Source organism: Silurus meridionalis, chromosome 1, assembly GCF_014805685.1.
Source record: "Silurus meridionalis isolate SWU-2019-XX chromosome 1, ASM1480568v1, whole genome shotgun sequence".
In the NCBI taxonomy this organism is placed as follows: domain Eukaryota; kingdom Metazoa; phylum Chordata; class Actinopteri; order Siluriformes; family Siluridae; genus Silurus; species Silurus meridionalis.
Genome location: NC_060884.1, coordinates 25,341,723 through 25,361,207, shown reverse-complemented (window position 1 = coordinate 25,361,207; position 19,485 = coordinate 25,341,723). Strand labels below are relative to the sequence as shown.

The following is a 19,485-nucleotide window of genomic DNA, read 5'->3' as shown; positions in this document are numbered from 1 at the left end:
GTGTGTGTGTGTGTGTGTGTGTGTGTGTGTGTGTGTGAGAGAGAGAGAGAGAGAGAGAGAGACACAGTCAGGGAGGAGTTTCATTGGCACCCGACTATATCTGTACTCCAAACATGACCCAGGATTTAAATTTTTTCTCACTGCTATAAGAGACTATTACAGAGAAGTAAACAATTAACATGTAAATAAGTAAGAGAGCGGTATGTGCTGGAGAAAGAAAAAAGTTGTAGGAAGAATGAATTATGCAACACAAAGAAAAACACGGATTGGTTCGGAAATCCACACCCACTGTCTAGATGAGGGAAAGCAAGTGAGAAATGATGACAGTGGAAGGAGGATTGTGAGAGCTCGGCTGCTTGAGTTACGGTGAAGAACAGAAAGCAATGATCAGAGGTGAGGGAAAACAGAAGCTGACAGTAAGAACCAAAGTGAAATGTAGGTAAAAAAGTTTTTGATTTGAAGCCAGCTGCAGTTTTACAGTATTTTTTGTGCACCTTGGGGGGGGGGTTTGTCTGTGTGTGTGTGTGTGTGTGTGTGTGTGTGTGTGTGTGTAAAAGAGGTGTGAATTGAAGCGGAATCTGCTTTAAGATCATTCCTAATTATATGCATGACACGGCAAACAAATCCAATATTTTTTTTATTTGAACATGAACAATATTGCAATCATACTGCATTTGGTTATTATACTGATCAGTGTCTAAGAGTCATGTTGATGAAGACAGAAATCATGTGGACCATTTCATGGTCAAATGCAGTTGTCACCCAAGTCATTTGAAAGACACTTTGATGCTGTATGCTACACACACACACACACACACAGACACACACACACACACATATACACAGTATTTAGCCAAAAGCATGTAGATGCCTGAACTATCTACTAGCTACTGTATTAATTTATACTTGAATGAATGATATAAAATATATTTATAATTCAGATTATTTGTATAGATTTTTTAACAACAGGTATTTGTCACAAAATAGCTTTACATAAATACATAGATTTGATGATATCAAGTTTAAATTCATAAATGTATCCCTAATGAGCAAGCAAAAACTCCCTGACATCATATAAAGAAAGAAACAGTGAGAGGAACCAGGCACAAAAAAGAAACCCATCCCCATCATCTGTATGTGAAACGTCTTCAAAATTGGAAGCTCACAGTTGTTTAAAATGCCATTGCATGCTATAGCATTAAGATTTCCTTTCACTTGGACTATGCATATCCCAAACATGTTCCAGCACGACAGTGGCCCTTTGCACAATGTTGGTGCAGAAGAAATCAAGTCTTTTGCAAACGCCCTGAGCGCAACCCAGCTGAACATTTTTGGGATGAACTAGAACACTTCATGCGAGGCCTTTTTATTTACATTTATGGCATTTAGTGTATAAGTTATATTTTTTAGCCAGAGCGACTTACAAGTGAGCAGTTGAGGTTTAAGGGGCTTGCTCAAGGAGTGGCAGCTTGGTGGTGGGATTTGAACTTGCGACCTTCTGATTCAGAGTTCAATGCCTTAATAACCACTATGCTACCACCTCAACTTCACCTTTTTAACAAACATCAGTGCCTAATTTTTTATGCTCTTCTTTCTGAATACGAAAATCTCCACAGATCTAGTGGAAATGGTTTTCATAAGAGTTAAGTCTGTTGAAGCTGTAAACTCAGTATTAATGCCCATGTTTGTGAAATAGGTAAATCAATACTTAGGTGTCCACATATTATTGGCCGTATAGTGTAAAGCAAAATGCAGCGTGAATAGAAATATATCCTATAGTTATGTAATGGGGTACGTTTGTTCTTGTTGCATTATGCCCCTGTATTAAGTGCTTAAACTACACTAACCAGAGCACGATGAATGCTCCATGGAGGCTTTTTTTTTTATTTAGTAGTTATTTTAGATCTTTTTATTGTGTTTATTGTGTTTCACTGAGATGTTTTAGAAAAGGAAAACTGGATAACTAAGCCAAAATAAAAAACAATGCAGTACCATCACACTAATCGAATAGGTTTTTAAAGACATGTCACATCCTTATTGGATTTGCCTGTGTATAAAAGTTATTATTGCCGTTTAATGGAAATAAATTCAGTGCTGCCACAACCCAATCGCATCCCTGCATAAAACGTCGCAAACATGAAGCCTGTTAATTATTAGTCAATCCACGAATTATTTGACAATTTCAGATATTTCAAATGTCAAAATAGAAGATTTATGGCATGAATAGAAATTTGTAAACATGTCCCTCACTTTTCTGTTTGGGGAGATTTTTCTGTAATGATGATGAGCTTTTTTAGTGCAGACCTGTTTTCTGTTTACTATTTTCTTGTGGTGGGTGTGGGGTCGAAGAATCCATGCTCATCTACACTATATGAACAAAATTATTGGCACACCTAACTTGTTCAGCCATCTGGGGTTCTTCCTCAAACTGTTACTACAAAACTGGAGACACACAATTGTATAAGAAGGCTTTGGATGCAGTAGCATTACATTTTCCTTCCACTCGATCCAGGAGACCTAAGATCTTGAATAGCCTGCTATAGAGCTTTAAACACAGTTGGGATGAATTGGAACGCTGACTCCACCTAAGGTCTCCTCACCTCGCCTACAACAGTACCTGACTTTACTATTGCCTTTGTGGCTGAATGAGCACAAAACTTTACAAGCACACTCCAAAATCTAGTGGAACATCCTCACAGAAATATGGAGGTTACTATAACACTATATTAATATATCCTGACAGAATCTATTAATCCTTATGAAGACATTGAACATGTAAAGATTAGTTAAGAACAGATGCTACATTCTCTCTCTTTATCACTCTTTCTCTATTTTTCTCTCTTCTTTCCTCTCTCCTGTTGTCTGTAACCAGACAGGAAGATGCTGCTACTCCTCAGTGCAGCTTGATTTATGTTAGCCATGTTTTATTAATTTACCTTCATTATTCATTGATCAGCCTTCAAATTTATTCATGGAGGATTTAGTTTGTTCTCTTCAACTAGGTTAGGGGTGTGTAAGTGTGTGTGAGAGAGAGAAAGGGAGTGAAAGATAGATTGCTTTTGAGAAATGGAAACTCAGAATCAGACCTTTCAGAGATCAGGAACACAGCATGGTTTCTCAGCAGTGTGCTTAAGTATCCAGCCACTTCAACTGATTGAGGTGTCATTCACAGATCTGCTAACATTCATTTGGCTGCATAACATTATGGACAGTTTTGTGGTTCGGACAAATAGACTTTTCATTAAATATATATGTCCATGCTGGCGTCCAGGCCTCGTTTATTAAATTAGATGAATCCCTTGTAAAAGCACAAAAACATTAAATTTCTTTTAAATAGGCTTTTTATTAAAATTCAGATAGTTTGGGAGAAAAGACATTTGCCTCCTCCTAGTTATGTATGCAGATATATATATATATATATATATATATATATATATATATATATATATATATATATATAATATATATAATAGAATTTATAAAATTTGTATTTTTATTTATTTTATTATTTATTTTGTTTTTTTTTTTGTAAAAATTGCTTATTAATTGCAGTTGTAAGAAAGCAATCAATAAAACAAAAATACGACTAGCAGTTCACAAAACTCACAGTTCGGATCACATTGCACTTTTTGAGTCAGAGATCGGATCATTTTTCAGATCAGCAAAAAAAAAAAAAGGAGACAAATTTAATTTGCTTTCTATTTATTACAATAAAAGTTACAGCAAGGAAATGCTCCCATACATGCGATTTGAATGATGTGGGAGGCTTTTGAAGTGCTTTTGCTCCTCCCCTAGACATTCATGTTGACTGATTTAAAATGTCCCTTTCACGTGAACACATGACTGCGCTGTGTAGTTATGAAAATACTTACAAAGCAATATCAGCAGGAAGAAACAACTGTCTTTCATTCTGCAATCGTTAAAAAAGAGCAATTTGTCTGCTGTTCACCTTCATGTCGAACCTTGAGACGTGATCCATACGAATCACTGATCAACTGCAATCTGTTGCACCTTTAGTACTAATGTATTGGTACCAATAACAAAAGGAAGAGTTATTTTGGGTCTGTAGTAGCCAACACACTGTCGTTGCTGAGCTACTTTACTGAAAGATGTAGTGCATGCTCAGCAGACCCTGTTACTGTTCAGTCCTCATTTTATTTTTTTTTGCTCTCTGTGATCTTTTTGGTTAATGTAGTTTTATTAAACAATAAAGGTAAATTAGCTTTGCCAAGAACATGCTTAATGATTCAGTGCTGATTGCAGTTTATTAATATACACACTTGATAATGGAGAAAATCTGCATTACCAACATTCTTGTAAATCTGCAGTTCAAAACATTTACATACAACTTTACTGAAGCACTAATAGGCCAGTTGTTTATTTTTCTTAGTGCTCAGTTGCTATTTTTGTGGCCAGAAATGAGCAGCACTGTACTAACGTGGGTGGAGTTGCATTTAAAATCCACCTAGTATTTCCACCTATATTTTTTTAGAACAATTTTGCTTCACAATTGCTTATCGCCGGCGTTCAGTACACAATATTCTGCTAAATTGTATTCATTTTAATTTACATTTTTACCAAGCAGCTTTGGCGAACTGTGTATATAAATTTAGATCCATTAAGAATGAGCGAGAGGTGACCCTGAGAAAGAAACCTTGAGAGGAACCAGACTCGAACCACATGCCGGATTGTAGGATTATAAATCAGTACTCTTCCACATTCGTATTCTATTTTTATAAACAATCCTGAGTGCCAGGGATCTTATAATTACAGTGGATGTTTTTATGTAGTTTAATGTATCCAAATGGAGTTATCTATTGAAAAGGAGGGTAAGGCACAGACTGTTTAGAGAAAGTGCAGCCTTTCAGGTATACATGTGGGACCATATTCAGCAGCAGAAAGTGAAAACAGAGAGTGTGCAGAAAGCTTCTAGACAAATTGAGCATCAGGCAGGTCAAGAGGGGGGGTCCGCATTAGACACCAACTTCCCTCCAGGCAGCAGGTAGCTGTATCTTGCCAGAGAAATGATGAATGGAAAATTATGTAAATTTTAATTTGTAATTTTTATTTTGTGGTGATTATGCAGGTGCAAAGCAATGAAATGTAGTTTAGCATCTACCAGAAGTGCAAATTGTAGCATTCTGCAAACTGAACAAGTGCAGATAAATGTAGATTATATGTTCAACAAATAAATATGTAGGCTCTGGTCAGTGTAAAATGTGAAAAATGTAGAGAAGCTGTGTAGCAAATATGTGTAAAAAAAAAAAAAAAAAAAAAAAAAAAATATATATATATATATATATACATACAAAATTGCTTGAATCTTTTTATTAATGCAGTTTATTATTATTATTAATATTTATGATCAACAGTTTACTTTTTTTAAATAATTAAAAAAATTTAAATGCCTGTTTGGTTAAATAAAATATAAAATAATATTTTATAATATTTTATTAAAATAGAATGAATCAAATTAAAGCAATACACTTTTTTATTATGTTAAATTGGGTAATCAATGACATTTGCACAAATTAAATAGATAAATGAAATAAATGGAAAAAAATTTAATTAAATAGTTTTTGCATTGTTGTATATGTTTTAAAGTTAAAAAATAATATTAAAAAAAATGCTTAAAGTCCGAGACAGAGACTAAACAAACTTGTGGTCTGCCACTTTATACAGTCTTGAGGAAACTCAGATTTTAAATATGTTCCACAGGCAAAAAGGTTGCATTCTTTACCCAACCAAAAACCCTGTACCCAAACATTCCTATAAAAATACGAGTACTCTTATACCCCTAATATATATATATAAATATAAAAGATTATAAATATATATATATATATATATATATATATATATATATATATATATATATATATATATATATATATATATAGTATAAATATATACACACACACACACACAAAAAATCAAATTTTGACTCAAGTATTTATGCCAAATCATAAATAATCAGCAGCTACAGGCCTAATCATATTATTTGCCACATCAGAAAACAACTAAAGCTCTACAATATTGCAGTCTTGCTGTAGGTCTTATTACTATAACACAATCACAAAGATTGAGGCCATCATAAAAATAAATCTATAATTATTGGACATCGAGAATCTGTTTCACCTCACTATTCGATTTGTTTTATAGATTGCTGGGCAGCATGTTGTTTCTCATGTGTCTGCGAATATCTTGGTGCTGAAAGTGTTGGGGCGTGTGTTCGAGGCAGCGGATGAGTCATCTGAACAAGCGATGCTGCTCTCTGTGAGCTGTGTCATCTCAAGGATGGCAGACATTACAGAGATTAAGCTCCAAGTTGACAGGCAATGTTAACGTTAGCTTCTAATGACGAGCCATTCTATTTTCTAACCTGCTTGTTTTTAGATACGCTTCTGGAATTAAATCCGAGTAACTAACCTTGAGCATAGCAGAGAAAATGAGGGGCTAAAAATGAGGAGGTAAAACTGGGGGAGTATAATATTATAATTTCATTTATGTCAGACGTTCAGTAAATATGTGCTTCTTTATTGCATACTATAAATCATATTATAAACCATTGTGAACTACTGAAGCAATTGGGATATGGTTTGTCTACAGGGTTATGTTTATGACTGCCATTTTCTTTGTGTTTTTGTGTTAGACTGTAAGAGGGACAGTACAGTGTTGATGGACGCTGTGCAGCTTTTGTCCTTGTCTTAATGATGAGTCATCCCTATTAGGTTTCATTAGAATTTACTGCTACTTAATAGACCCTCCATTGAATTTCCAAATCAGCAACGGCAAGTAATAAAAAGAAAATGAAGAGTATTCGAATGAGTGCAGTATAACCACAAACTTGGTTTTAAATGCCTATGTCTGTTTTTATTTCAAACCTCCATACAAGCTCTATAAAACACCAGCTTTTCTGAGTATTTGAACATACTTTGTATGGAGGAGTCTATAGCTATTTGTGTGCATGTTTTTGCATGCACGTTCTATTTAAAATAAAATTTAAAAAAGACATTCGAAATGCTCACAATGACTCTCAAGCAGGCTAATTTGCCTCCATGCCCTTGGAGATGAGCTATGCAATCATATGATTTAAACATAAATACTTTCTGGCCTTTTCTTGGTCATGTGACAGCACCAATCAAAATTCAGACCCATCTACTGTAGTTACATCGCATGTTAGAACATGATGGAGCCATTACAAAGGCCAAAAGATATTTTACTTTTACTGTAACTACTAGTGCTTGCTTGGTGCCAGTGTCAAAATATGGAGGCAAAAATATTTATCTAATGTGGAGCGCATCTTCATCTGGGAATATATGTTGAACCAATATGACACACTTCAAGCATAAACTTTACTTCACTTATTCAAAAGTATGTGTGGCTTCCTGTTACTTAGCAGTGCTGTAAAAAAAAAAAAAGAATCTATTCAAATGTCCATCATACACCACATGTATAAAATCAACTGAGGTTACTGTAAATATTAGTGACTATGGCACAGTCCTTTACAAAGTCAGAACCACTCATTCATGCTATTTGACGTCATGAGTATATTTATGTTAAAATGACCAGCAAGGCATAAAATAAAATACACAAAACAGATTTAGTGGAGCCATATGGAGAATTTACTAAATTCTTTGTTTTGTTGTGTTTATGTAAAAAGTTGAAATACCATTTTTACATAAGTTTAAAGAAAACGTTGTCAGATAAAATTAATGACAGTGGGCTAGCTAGAAAGCCCACAGACATTCCAGACCTACCCACTTCCAGACCGAGGCAGGAAATGAAAGCAAGTGATGCGCAGTAATGTTTTGACAGCAATAGGAACAAATTGACCATGTACACTGGCCTGGAAATGTATAATCTACTGTCCATGCATCAACCACTTCATATTTCTGTGTATCTCATAATCCATCAAGCATGTTTTACAACTGGAGCCACAGCTGTTTGCCAATGAAACAAACCTATCCTCTGGTATGAACAGGAGCCACCACCCCTTCATTTGTTGTTCCAAATGACATTTCTATTATGATTCCACAGGCATCTGCTAATAGTGGGAGGAGCATTTCCTTCCTGGATTTTGTTTTATACAGTAACTAAAGGTTTGACTACCTGAGGGAATTTGTTAGCTGAAAAGAGTTTCTTTTTTGCCACCTGAAAGTACAAACAGACATTGGCTGCCTCACAAGGTTTGTATGGCTAATGTGTGTATAAACATAAAGTGGCTTGATTGTCTGCCATTTCTTTTTATCATTGGCCCCACTGACAGGTGGTATTTATTCACAGTATAAAGAATAATGGTTAAATATTTTTGAAGATGGTCAATGTGCCAGAAGGGTATTTGTCTGGGGACATAGGGGAATGAGGCTTAGAAACATGTTCCTAGCACATCTTTAGATCTAAATACAAGTGAAAGAATAAGAGCAGGCAAGTTTGTGTTTAATTTGACTCGGGAAAGGTTACAAAAATAAAGTATGGGTTGTCTAGTGCCATTTCACCTAAAGTGATGTGTCCACTTTACTTACAGGCAATAATAATATTAGTTGATTACTGTCTCTTTGAGAAACATCAAGGCTCCATTTGGTGTTAATGATGACTTAGTCTTCGATGTTTTTTAGAGGGCTGATGTATAAAGATATGAAATGTCACATTTATTTAGGAAAATAAAAATGTGTGTTGCCTGCTTTGAAGGTTGTGGTATATCGACTTCTCTGGTTATCTAGATAGTGACAGTATTTCTTGTTTATGCTTACAGCAGACTTTGGTGGTTTAAAGGAAGATTTGTGACTAAAGATATATTCAAATTCCCCACTGTTACTCTCCTGGGAAATTTCAGATTTAATATAATATCTGTTTGACTTTGCAAACAGTACCAATTTTGCGAAGCTCTTGGACAAGCATGGTCTGGAAAGCTTGGCCATTTGGGACAAATATTGGTTGTGTTTTTATTTATTTATTTATTTGTTTGTTTGTTTTATATTTTTTTACTCTCAGACTATCCTCTTGCTCTTCTAACCCATTACATGTGAGTACCTTCACAAGATTGTAATTGCTTGTGCTTTTAGGAAGTCTTTATTTCAGTCTTTATTTATTATCCTGTATAAATTCTAGCTTTCTATTTATGAGGCCATATCATTACACACATTTAATTCTTTCAGTATTTAATGGCCATTTCCCTCTTTATGTACCAACCTTATTTATGGTGAAATTATTGATTGCAGTAAACCACAGCACTGAATGTGTTATATATATATATATATATATATATATATATATATATATATATATATATATATATATATATATATAATGTGTGTGTGTATAATTGTATAATGTATAATTATGTACTATTTTAATGCATTTCAATTACTGTTAAATGAATTCATTTGTTAAAAATACAAACACTGATAAGTTTTAGTACTTTTTTTTATATAATTTAAGGGGTAAGTTCCTTAAATTCCTTTCGAATGATTATATTAATTTCAAATTAATTATATTTATCACAAATAAACGTGGTCTACAAAATTATGTTGCAAACATAATACAGGATATATATTCTCAGATTTAAGTGTTATGAAAATTTTTTCTCATAGTAACCAGAAATTATGACATATTTTTAGACTTTCTGTTAGTGTACTTTCAATGTAATTTCTCTTTTTTCAGACATGGACATAAACCATTAGATTGACTGCTTGTTCCACTAACAGAAACGTCAAAGATTTCACCCAGCTGAAATTATTACAGTATATTGGCAGGAGAGTACTGTTTCCCTTTTTACCCTGAGGCACAAGGCCTAGACCTTCAACAGAAATTGCTCAGTACTGTGACTCAACAAATCGCAAATATAAGGCTCTAAGCACTCCAGCTTATTGGGTTTAAGACTGAACATTTGCCAAAATCAACATCTTAATTAGAGAAAGGCAGATTTCCAGATTTAAAAAAAAAAATTTATTTGCCCGAAAAGCAGAGTAAAAGAACAAATGGTTCGAAGATTTCAGGAAATTGGAGTGCAATAACATCATAAAAATGGGGAAAGCAGTGCACTTTTAGTATATTATAGTGCATTAACACAAAAGTAAAATGTCGGGATGACTCATAAGGGTCATGCAATTTGTGTTCTATGTTCCCTGGACAACGTGCATTTGTGCGCAAGTGTGTATGCGTATGTGTGTGAGTATTATGTAATTAAGTGCAGTTCAATACATGGCAGCTGTCCCCTTTTGCACCCATTAGACTATTAATGTTTCTCTGAACTGGGCCAGCTGATCAGGCCGTCCGTTTGCTTTTTGTCTCGGATATAGGGTCACAGCTGTACTTTAAGTATTCAGTCATTAGATTTAGACGTCTTTTACAGTGTCTAATCGACGTAATCGGTTTTCGATGACAAGCACAGCATGCTTTCCTTTATTTCTGTCATGAAGAAATGTGGCACAGTGTTATATGCCTCACTGAACCAAACTGCCATTGCTAAGTGATAATGAACATTATAACAGCTCTGTGTGCTTTGAGAATAAATAAAAGACAGATCTTTGTTTACAGCTAAAGTCTGAACAATTAAAAAGAAAAACATTGTACATTTTAACATATGTATTGAGCTGCAGATTAATTACACATTGCATCTAAAGACACCATTTTGATAGTTATTTGGTTTTCATCCCTAATAGTAGGAGTTTTTTTGGAGGCTGATGGTTCTGACCAACAGCTCTTTTAAGGTGATGTGTACAGTAATAGTTTAATTTTTATAATGGACAGATTCAAGAATCACCTAATGTGTACAATAGTCTAAATTTACAATTAATTTTTTATGGCTTAATTGTGATTAATGGTAAAAATGTGTGTAATAATAATCTGATCTGTATTAATAATAATCTGTTTATGTATCAATGAGCTGACTGTCACAGATTAATAACCAGCCATCTCATTTGTGTTAGCAGCTATTTATGTTTCCACATTGTAATACAGACAAATGGTCTAGACTCTTAAAATAATATTAATTAATTAATTAATTAATTAATTAACAGAAAAGGGGCATTGAGATTTGTTTGGGCCATTATCTACATGTTTAAGACAAAATATTTTTAAATGTAAAAAAAAAAAAATTAATTCCAATGAATACATTTCCATTCACAGATGACAGTGGGCTGTGCTATCCTGACTCAGCAGATTTTGGAGCAATGTTATAGTAATCTGTATGAACTTTTCAGTGACTGCATATTTTTTTGCATGAGTCTTTTTGTCAGTAAGTGAAACACAACTCAGATTCAGTGGCAAGGCGAAAGGAAGTGTGGAGTTATGTGTTTGTTCTAGTCCAAGAGTCTGCTGCATATAGAATTTCAATTGAAGGTGATTTGAAGTGCTGAGTTTATTCGTACATTATTGCAAAAAAACAGAAAATAGTTCCATCCTGAAGGTTTTGCTGTGTCTAAAAACACAAATGAACAACTTTAGCTCTGGGTGTTACAAATTTGCATATCTATATCTGCACACTTTTATTTTTTTCTTGTAATCGGTAGTACTGGCAGAGCTGTGCTTTTAGGGATATTATTATCAAAATAATATCAAGAACTAAACAGTGGTAAGGTCTAATATCTATGAGACTGCATACTATGTATTCTATTAGACTCGATTAGTCCATAAGTCTATAAGTTTATAATATTAATGGTTTTATATTGTGGTCAAACCATTTAAACTAGCACTGCTGTGTTGTCTTAGCAGTATTGTATGTCTATGCTGACCCTTAGTACACTACCTAGTTCTGTTTTTAACATAAGATTATTCTTCAGTTTAATTATTAGCTGTTTTGCTAGCATTAATAACCATATGCAAAAAAACACCACTGTGTTCAGGTACAAATGGCACATCTAGAATCTACACTTTTTCATACAACATAAATTGTGTCATTGTTCTGTGATAGATCAAGTCTAAGAGAAACACACCAAAGCAAGGTGCCAATGACAACAGTCACTTAGCCAGGCTGCTGAGGAAAAGCCTTTGGCTAATGGTGTCCCCTGTTCATTCTTTTGTTTTTCTTTGCCCCGAGCTGTGTGCAGAGTATCAGCCAACAAGTCTGCTCACATAACTGATATCTTGCCATATCTACAGAGCCGGTCTGTCGGTCGCTCTGGTGCCGTTGATGAAATGACACTTTCAAAAGGTGTCTTTTCATCATCCGGTCGCACTGTTTGGACAGGGTGATGTAAAATCTATTGGCAAAGAAAAACAGGCCTTGTCTAGTTGTGCTTAGAGACCCTGAAGTGGGTATAGCATGTTAATGATGTTTCTTTATTCTTCTATATTAAACTGTAGTAGTTTTGCTCTGTTGAAAAAATTTAATAAATCATTCTGGCCTATTCTTTGGATTCATAGACTCTTCTTTGTGAACAACTTCTATTTGATTCCTTCTCTAAGTGATAGTACTGATGCATTATCTTATATTAGACTTACAGTTGATCCTCTCTTCTGTATTGATGTTCTGCAATGCTTACTGATTTTGCTTCAACCTGTTTAAGGGTGATGTTAATCTCATTTATACCACAAGCAAATGTTAAATGTTGATTTCTCAAAATGTCCTGGTCCAAATGTTGAATCATTTCTGTAACAGCAGCTCTGACAAGCTGTATGGAGAATCTTTCATTCATCTTCAGAACACCACCTCATCAGGGATGCTGGGAATCTGGAGCTTTTCCAATGGAAATCTGTGCTAAAAGCTATAATAAACACAGCACTAGTACATTGCAGGACACCATGCATACACTTATTTACACCTAAGGGCAATTTATTGTTACCCATTTGAAGGTGCGCAGAGCACGCGACTTTATATTACATTATCGCATGTAAAGCAAATCACAGGTTTAAATTATTATACTTGCTAATACATATTTAATTACAACTAATTCAGTGTAGTCTGAATGATGCACAATCTGCATACTCCAATACTAATAATTAACTTCAAATTTGTATGTTGTCATTTACAAAGAAAAGGGTTTAGTAGTTGATATGAAGCCATTTTCTGTAAGAAGTGGGTGTTTAACATTCATATAAGGAGTCTCCAGTGTCAGCACTTCAGTGAGTGTGAGTTTTTCATCACTGGAGGGTCTTCCTGCATTTTCTGGTAACATGCTTTAAGACTTTTTTATTGTCTTCAAGAGAGAAAAAATAGCTGCTAGAAAGAGAATTACATGGTAGTAGTCAAATATAATCTAATACAGTGAAGTAGCACTGTATTAGAAGAAGTTGCTTACATATAGTTTTATGTTATATAATCTTTTTTATCACAGTGTTTCAATTAGATCCCATTTGGGAAAGTAAGCATCATTATTAATTCAATTACGCCTTAAAGCCCCCCCTGAAAAACCACTAAAAAACTGTTCTTTCTTTCTTTTTTTATTTTATTTTATTTTTTTATCAATCAGATAAATTGACTATTTGCTTATGTGCATGTACATATGATTCTTCAAACTTCCATTATCTATGCAGATTGAAATTAGGTCTCCAGACAGTGTCTGTTCCAGTTTTGGGATTAGGCCAATACTATGAGCATTTCATCAGATCGGAGAAGAGAGAGAGAGAGAGAGAGAGAGAGAGAGAGAGAGAGAGAGAAATAAGATAGAAATAAGCTACAGCTTGATATTTCTGCTGTTATAGTTCTCTATAGGCTCTCTCCACCTGAGCTTTAGGTGCTGCCTCAGCAATTCTGCCATGCAGTGATACATGAAGCCATACAATTAGCCTAAGCAGTTTCTGTGCATTTTCTATTTTTCCTGCTCTGTTTTAGTAGGTTAGGTGTTGTGTTGGATAGGATATAAAATATTGCATAAACATATAGGCACATAATAATGCTTTACATAACATAAGGGGTTCTTTATGATGTAGCTAGTAACCTTTACGCTTTAAGCCGGGTAAATACAAAAAGCGACAACAGAGGATCTGCTACAGAAACTATGGTGATTATTGGTTTGTGGTTTAACTAGAATCTGCTTTGTGGGACACAGACTGGGTCTTTATCTGGACCATGCTTCAGCATGGATTATTGCTGTTTGCAGTAGTTTTAATGAAATGAAATAATTGATCCAAAAAAAGTTTCATATGAACAGCTTTGATTGCCAGAGTGTGTTTTGTAAGCAATTTCTGTAATCTGAGAATCTTCCCTATGGGTATATATGGAATATTTATGGTTTTGAAATGTGGGCAGTAAAAACTCACTACACTATACAGTATATATAGTGTTTTCCACATTTAAAATTAAATTGACTAAAAGGCTAATAAACCAGATTTGGGTTTGTATAAATAATAAATAAACCCTCATGAAATGGATCATTTAAAAATATAACTATTACAAAAATATAATTAATGAATAATCAAAAAAGAGGTAACCAATTACAAGTTTAATTCAATAGTTTCTCTAGACAGTTTTACACTATTATCTATTGTAATTTTAAACTATTACGTTATCATTGCTTTTCTCTTTTTTCTTGTTTGCCTGCTTTGTCATTTGAACAAGCTGAGCTTCTCTTCCTCTGACCCAGTTAAGGGCATGTGCTGTGCATCGCGCACTGAGGGAACTCGAGCAGAATGTCTTTTCAGTATGTGCAGTCACCTAGTTGGTGCTGTGTAAATGTTTAGAGCTGATTAGCAGCTCTAGCATTTGCTGTCAGAGTGTCGTAAGTGTGAATATGAGGCCATGAGATGTAAGAGTAATGTTTGGAGGTGTTTTTTTTTTTTTCTGGCTTCACTCTGCACTTAGTCATTTTTAGCATGAGTCATTATGTGGGAGATGATGTGGTTTGTGTGTCAGGTGCTACAGAAATGATGAAACATGTTATACTGTCGTCTTAAAAAATACTTGCACCCTTATAAATATAAGCAAAAAATGATTGTAAAAAATAAGTATTACACAAAAGCTCACACACAAATAATATTAGATATGATTTATTTTTGTTTATTGGTTATTATTGATCTGCTTCATTTTCAAAACTTGTTATAAATGATGTGTTTGTTCCGAACTGATTGCCTAAAAATGATATATTACTTATGTAAATAAGGACTAGCTCAGACCATAGATCTTGGTTGGACAGGATGAAATCATGCTTGACTTATGCTTCAGGCTGCTATTTGGTGATTTTTTGGATTAACCACATAATGGGCAGTTGATAGTTGGCAGCATACAGTTATAAAGCATGCAGTCTAAAGCCTCGTTCTCAGCCTTTGCAGAAAAAAACAAGGTCAGTGTTGTGCAGACATTTCTGATGTGTGGACATTGTCCACTTCATAATTCTCCTTAATTTTCATAATTCTTTCTATCCATCTATGCAATATATCTTACAATAGAAATGGTTCTATACATCATAGCCCTACTAATTTTAGTCTTTGCGTTTGGACACTTATTAGATTTAATCCTAGTTATATTTGTTGCTAGTCTAATTTATTACAGAAAATACATTCAAAGTCTTCTCTACTGCAACACTGGAAATGTTCACAGAAAGAGAAGGCATTGGACTGTTGTTGACCACTAGTTACAACTATAATAATGGAACCAAATGGGGCAATGAGTCCACTGCCCCACTACACTAAAATCAATAAAACACTGATTTATAGCAGTTAATTTACAGTATTTTTTTTTATCATTGCTCACCCAAAAAGTTAATTATCATTTCAATTGAATTAAGATTAAGGTCAAATAGCTAATATAAGTTAGGGCTTTTATCTAGCTGTCCCTATGGATAAACTGATGCTGGAAAGGTCTATGTTATTTCAGTGGTAAGATCTTCTGAAGCCAATGGCACTGGGGAGTCTCAGTGGTACTGCACGATACTTATCTGCAATCTGCTTTACAGACTGTGCTCAGTAAACAGAGAAGATAATTTTTCATAGAAGCTGTGCTGCGTGGGTTCACCAGGGGCTATAATACTCGACTATATACTAGATATATACTTATATTGTAACTTTTACGAAAGGTTCAATATTAGTGTCAAGTCTAAACTGAGTATATTTTCTACCTCCTGTGTCTGTAGTTTTTTTTTTGTTGTTCCAGATCATTATACTTCACAAACTGTAAAATATTATTTTAAATACATCTCTGCTTTTTTTCCCTTTTCCTGCAGTTCCCTCAGTTGCAGGCTATGCAGTTTATTTTCTTGATTCTCCTCACTTCCTGTTTACAGGAAAGCCGTGTTGTTATGGTTATCCCTCGATAAGATTAGGCCTGGCTAGTTGCTGCTAATTATGTTAGTGCATCGGTCACATGTGCACGTATACGGATGTTGTTAGGCCAGCCTATCTGTTGGGAATAGACAAATGCAGCAGGATCAAATCATCTCTAAAGGCAAATACAGAAAGTAATGCAACTGTAGATGTCAAAATTAAAACTGATTAGTTTGTGTAATAGACTTACAGTATGTGCTATGTAGGAGATCTCTTTTAATATCACTGTCTCTGCTTATTCTCTGAAGATGATCTTTGAGAATGTACACTGTTCTGCCATATTTAATTTGGTAGGGTCTTTAGGCTGGCATTGCCTCTGCCACACTGATTCGTTTTTCCAGCCTGTGTGTTTGGCCTTTGGTGGGTGTGTGCAGCGGGCTTCGCAGCAGGGAGTGGGAGAGACGGCTGTTTGATTATCCTGATCTGCTGCTTGATTCAATCCTCCAGGGTCTCTGTGGGCCTCCTTCTTTCTTCTTAATGCTCTAAACAAGTCCCTGGCTTCAATCTAATGCATGTTGGATTAGAATCACTGGCAGTGAATCAAAGTATACGCATGTGGTCAACCCGAGCTGCGTGAATTAGGTGCTTTTGTGAGACACAGATACGCTGCTTCGTCTTCCTTCTTCGGTTGCATGCGTTATGGAGATGCAGGAATTTAGTAATGTACTATATTAAGGTGGAAAAAACAACTTTGATCAAGATATACCAAATTAAGCAGTAATGCAAAGAAAAAAAAAATATTTGAAGAGAGGAGAGAGGAAAAGGATATGGATATGCTTTACTAGTCAGTGTTAACATTGCTTTGTGTGCCAGATGGGACGCTCTGAGTAGGAGTGTGGAAATATTTAGCAAAGATCAATAAAGCCAGTTGTCGTGCAGCAGCCTCCTCCTCATTTCCCAATTCCTGGCGGGATAGATGTGTGCCAGACTCCTCTCCAGGCCCTGTGGAGTGCTTAGAGCATAGTCCAACTTTTATATACTCTACAGCTAATTCCAAATGAGCCTTTTTATAGTTAATGTTCCTGACAAGTGAACTGATCAGTTTTTTTCAGAACAGCTTTGGGTTTCTTTGGAAGCATTTATGATTAGATGAGAGACCTCTTGGGGTTTTGTCCTGCTAATAGTGAAATTTACAAAAAAAAAACCCCAAAAAACAACAAACATTCTGTGTGTTGTGTCCTAAAGCACCTCAAAGTTCCCCCAACAGCATTATTTTATTCCTCTTGCAACCTAGCAATTTGCTAATACTAAACGTTTTAGTTTTTTTTCAAAGAATGACACACATTGTTTACTGATTACAGCAGTGGCAGGCCGTCAGGACCAGTACGGCTTCCTGTGCTGGCCCACACTTTATCAGAATGATGGACTTATGTTTTTCATAATTATAATATATAATAGTATAAATATATATTTTTGTAGAAGAATTTGTATTCAGTTGTTCCCAATAGTCTATTCTCTTAATTTTATAGCGTTTTTAGTGAGTGTAAGGTTAGGGTGGAGTTTCTATCCAATCAGATTTCAGCCGTCACATCACTTGTTGCCAAGGTCAAAGATATTTGTCTGCTATAAGGCCTTCAGAGCGAGAATATGCAAGCTATTTTAGCCTAAACTCCATGTTTCTTGAAGGCTGTTGCTTTAGCCAATCAGATTGCAATTGTTCCACACCGAGGCCCTCTAGTAGGTGTCCAATCACATCGACATTTTCAAGTTGTTTGATTGGATGGACAGAGAGCGCACTAGTCGGAACTAGCAACCCACATCTGTAGCAAACTGCACAAACTCAAATATATTCTTATACATATATAACATATGCAAGAGCATTCTAAAGAAAAGCTTGAGGAAAGGTCACTTGAAACAGTTCAAAACAGTTGGTAAACTTTTTCATTACCCATTTATAATTTTGGCCATTTTTTCCTGTAAAATCCTTACAAAAACACACAATTTGCCTCAATTTCAAATCCACAGAAAAACCCGGAGCCATTTAATGAGATTAATATTGATGCTTCTGCCAGAGATGATTCATGCAGGCAGCGCAGCCATGGATGAAGTGAAAGGAGACTTGTTGAATTGTGTTCATTTGGTTTCTTGCTTTAGTAATTGCATTCATTCTTGCTCTATGACATACCTGTCTTTTATGGAGCACTCTGTTATACTGCATTTCTCTATAATATTGATGGTTTCTATTGCCGTAGCATCATGATTCAGGTAGGACACCCCTGTAGTCGTATGTGTCAAATGCACTGACTTCCATTAGTTTACAGTCTTCTTGTAGCAGACATTTTACAGAAACACTGGAGATTTCTTTCATAAATTAAACCTTTTTTAGTCTCTTGATTATTGTTTGTAGATTATGTGGAGCCATGAATTAGATGTTATTCAGGCAACAAATAAATGATAAACAATGAAAATATATACCTATGATTTGATTTACAGTGAGCGCTAATAAAATAATGCTGTTATAGAAAATTAATTAGCACCTTTAGGAATTAATCAGAATCAGGAACTCAACAGCCCTGTGCAGTATAAAGCAACCCACTCAGTATGACTATAAATATCGACAGAGTGTGATTTAATAATGCATGAAGGCCTTTGTTCTGATCTCTAAAGTCATGGGTCAGTCTCCACTCGCCTTTTTAAAGTGCCATTCATTTTATAAACACAAACATACACAAAGTGCAGTTTGTCTGTCACAGTGTATAGTGTCTGTTAAAATCTCTGGGAATCGTCAGTGTATTTGTGCTTTGTTCACATTGGCATTCAGATAGTCTGGTGTCTGAGTTCATCTTTCCTTTTATTTGCAGGATTGAAAAAACGTACCAGGAAAGCCTTTGGGATACGGAAAAAAGAGAAGGACACTGATTCCACGTAAGTTGAATTTTTGATATGAGACAGGCCTTATAAGCTGATGAAGTATTTTTTTTTTTTTAAGGATTAAACAGCCTTCAATAGTTCATATTTGTCTCTGAATACTGCAGTGCTGTTGACCATACAGCCGTTCAGTCAATCCCTTAGCGGACTGATTCATTGCTCGATCACTGAATGTGTCGTGACTGTAAGCTGCTTTAGCGAACTCGCATTGCACAGATGATAGAAAGCACGCTTGAGTGTTTAAGGGAGCATTAAATCAACACAGTGAAGCTGTTTCTGTCCATTATCTAGCAGCAGCTCCAGCCACAACCTCCAATTTGTGTTTCTTTGTGTGTAAGTGTGTTTGTGTTAAAATCCAGGGAACATCTATTTGAGTGTTTAACTGAGTTTGGAAGAGCATGACACATGTCCCTTTTT

The 19,485-nt window shown here is 35.0% G+C and overlaps 1 protein-coding gene across 13 annotated transcripts in view; it reads left to right on the top strand.

Annotated features, from left to right (window-relative positions):
* sgip1a (SH3GL interacting endocytic adaptor 1a) overlaps positions 1-19,485 on the top strand; it is a 55,045-nt gene that overhangs the window by 8,238 nt on the left and 27,322 nt on the right. For all 13 annotated transcript variants that reach the window (XM_046844794.1, XM_046844775.1, XM_046844868.1 and 10 more), the window contains exon 2: positions 19,002-19,065. In XM_046844794.1, coding sequence (XP_046700750.1) covers positions 19,002-19,065 — 64 coding nt within the window. The remainder of the gene's footprint in view (positions 1-19,001; positions 19,066-19,485) is intronic.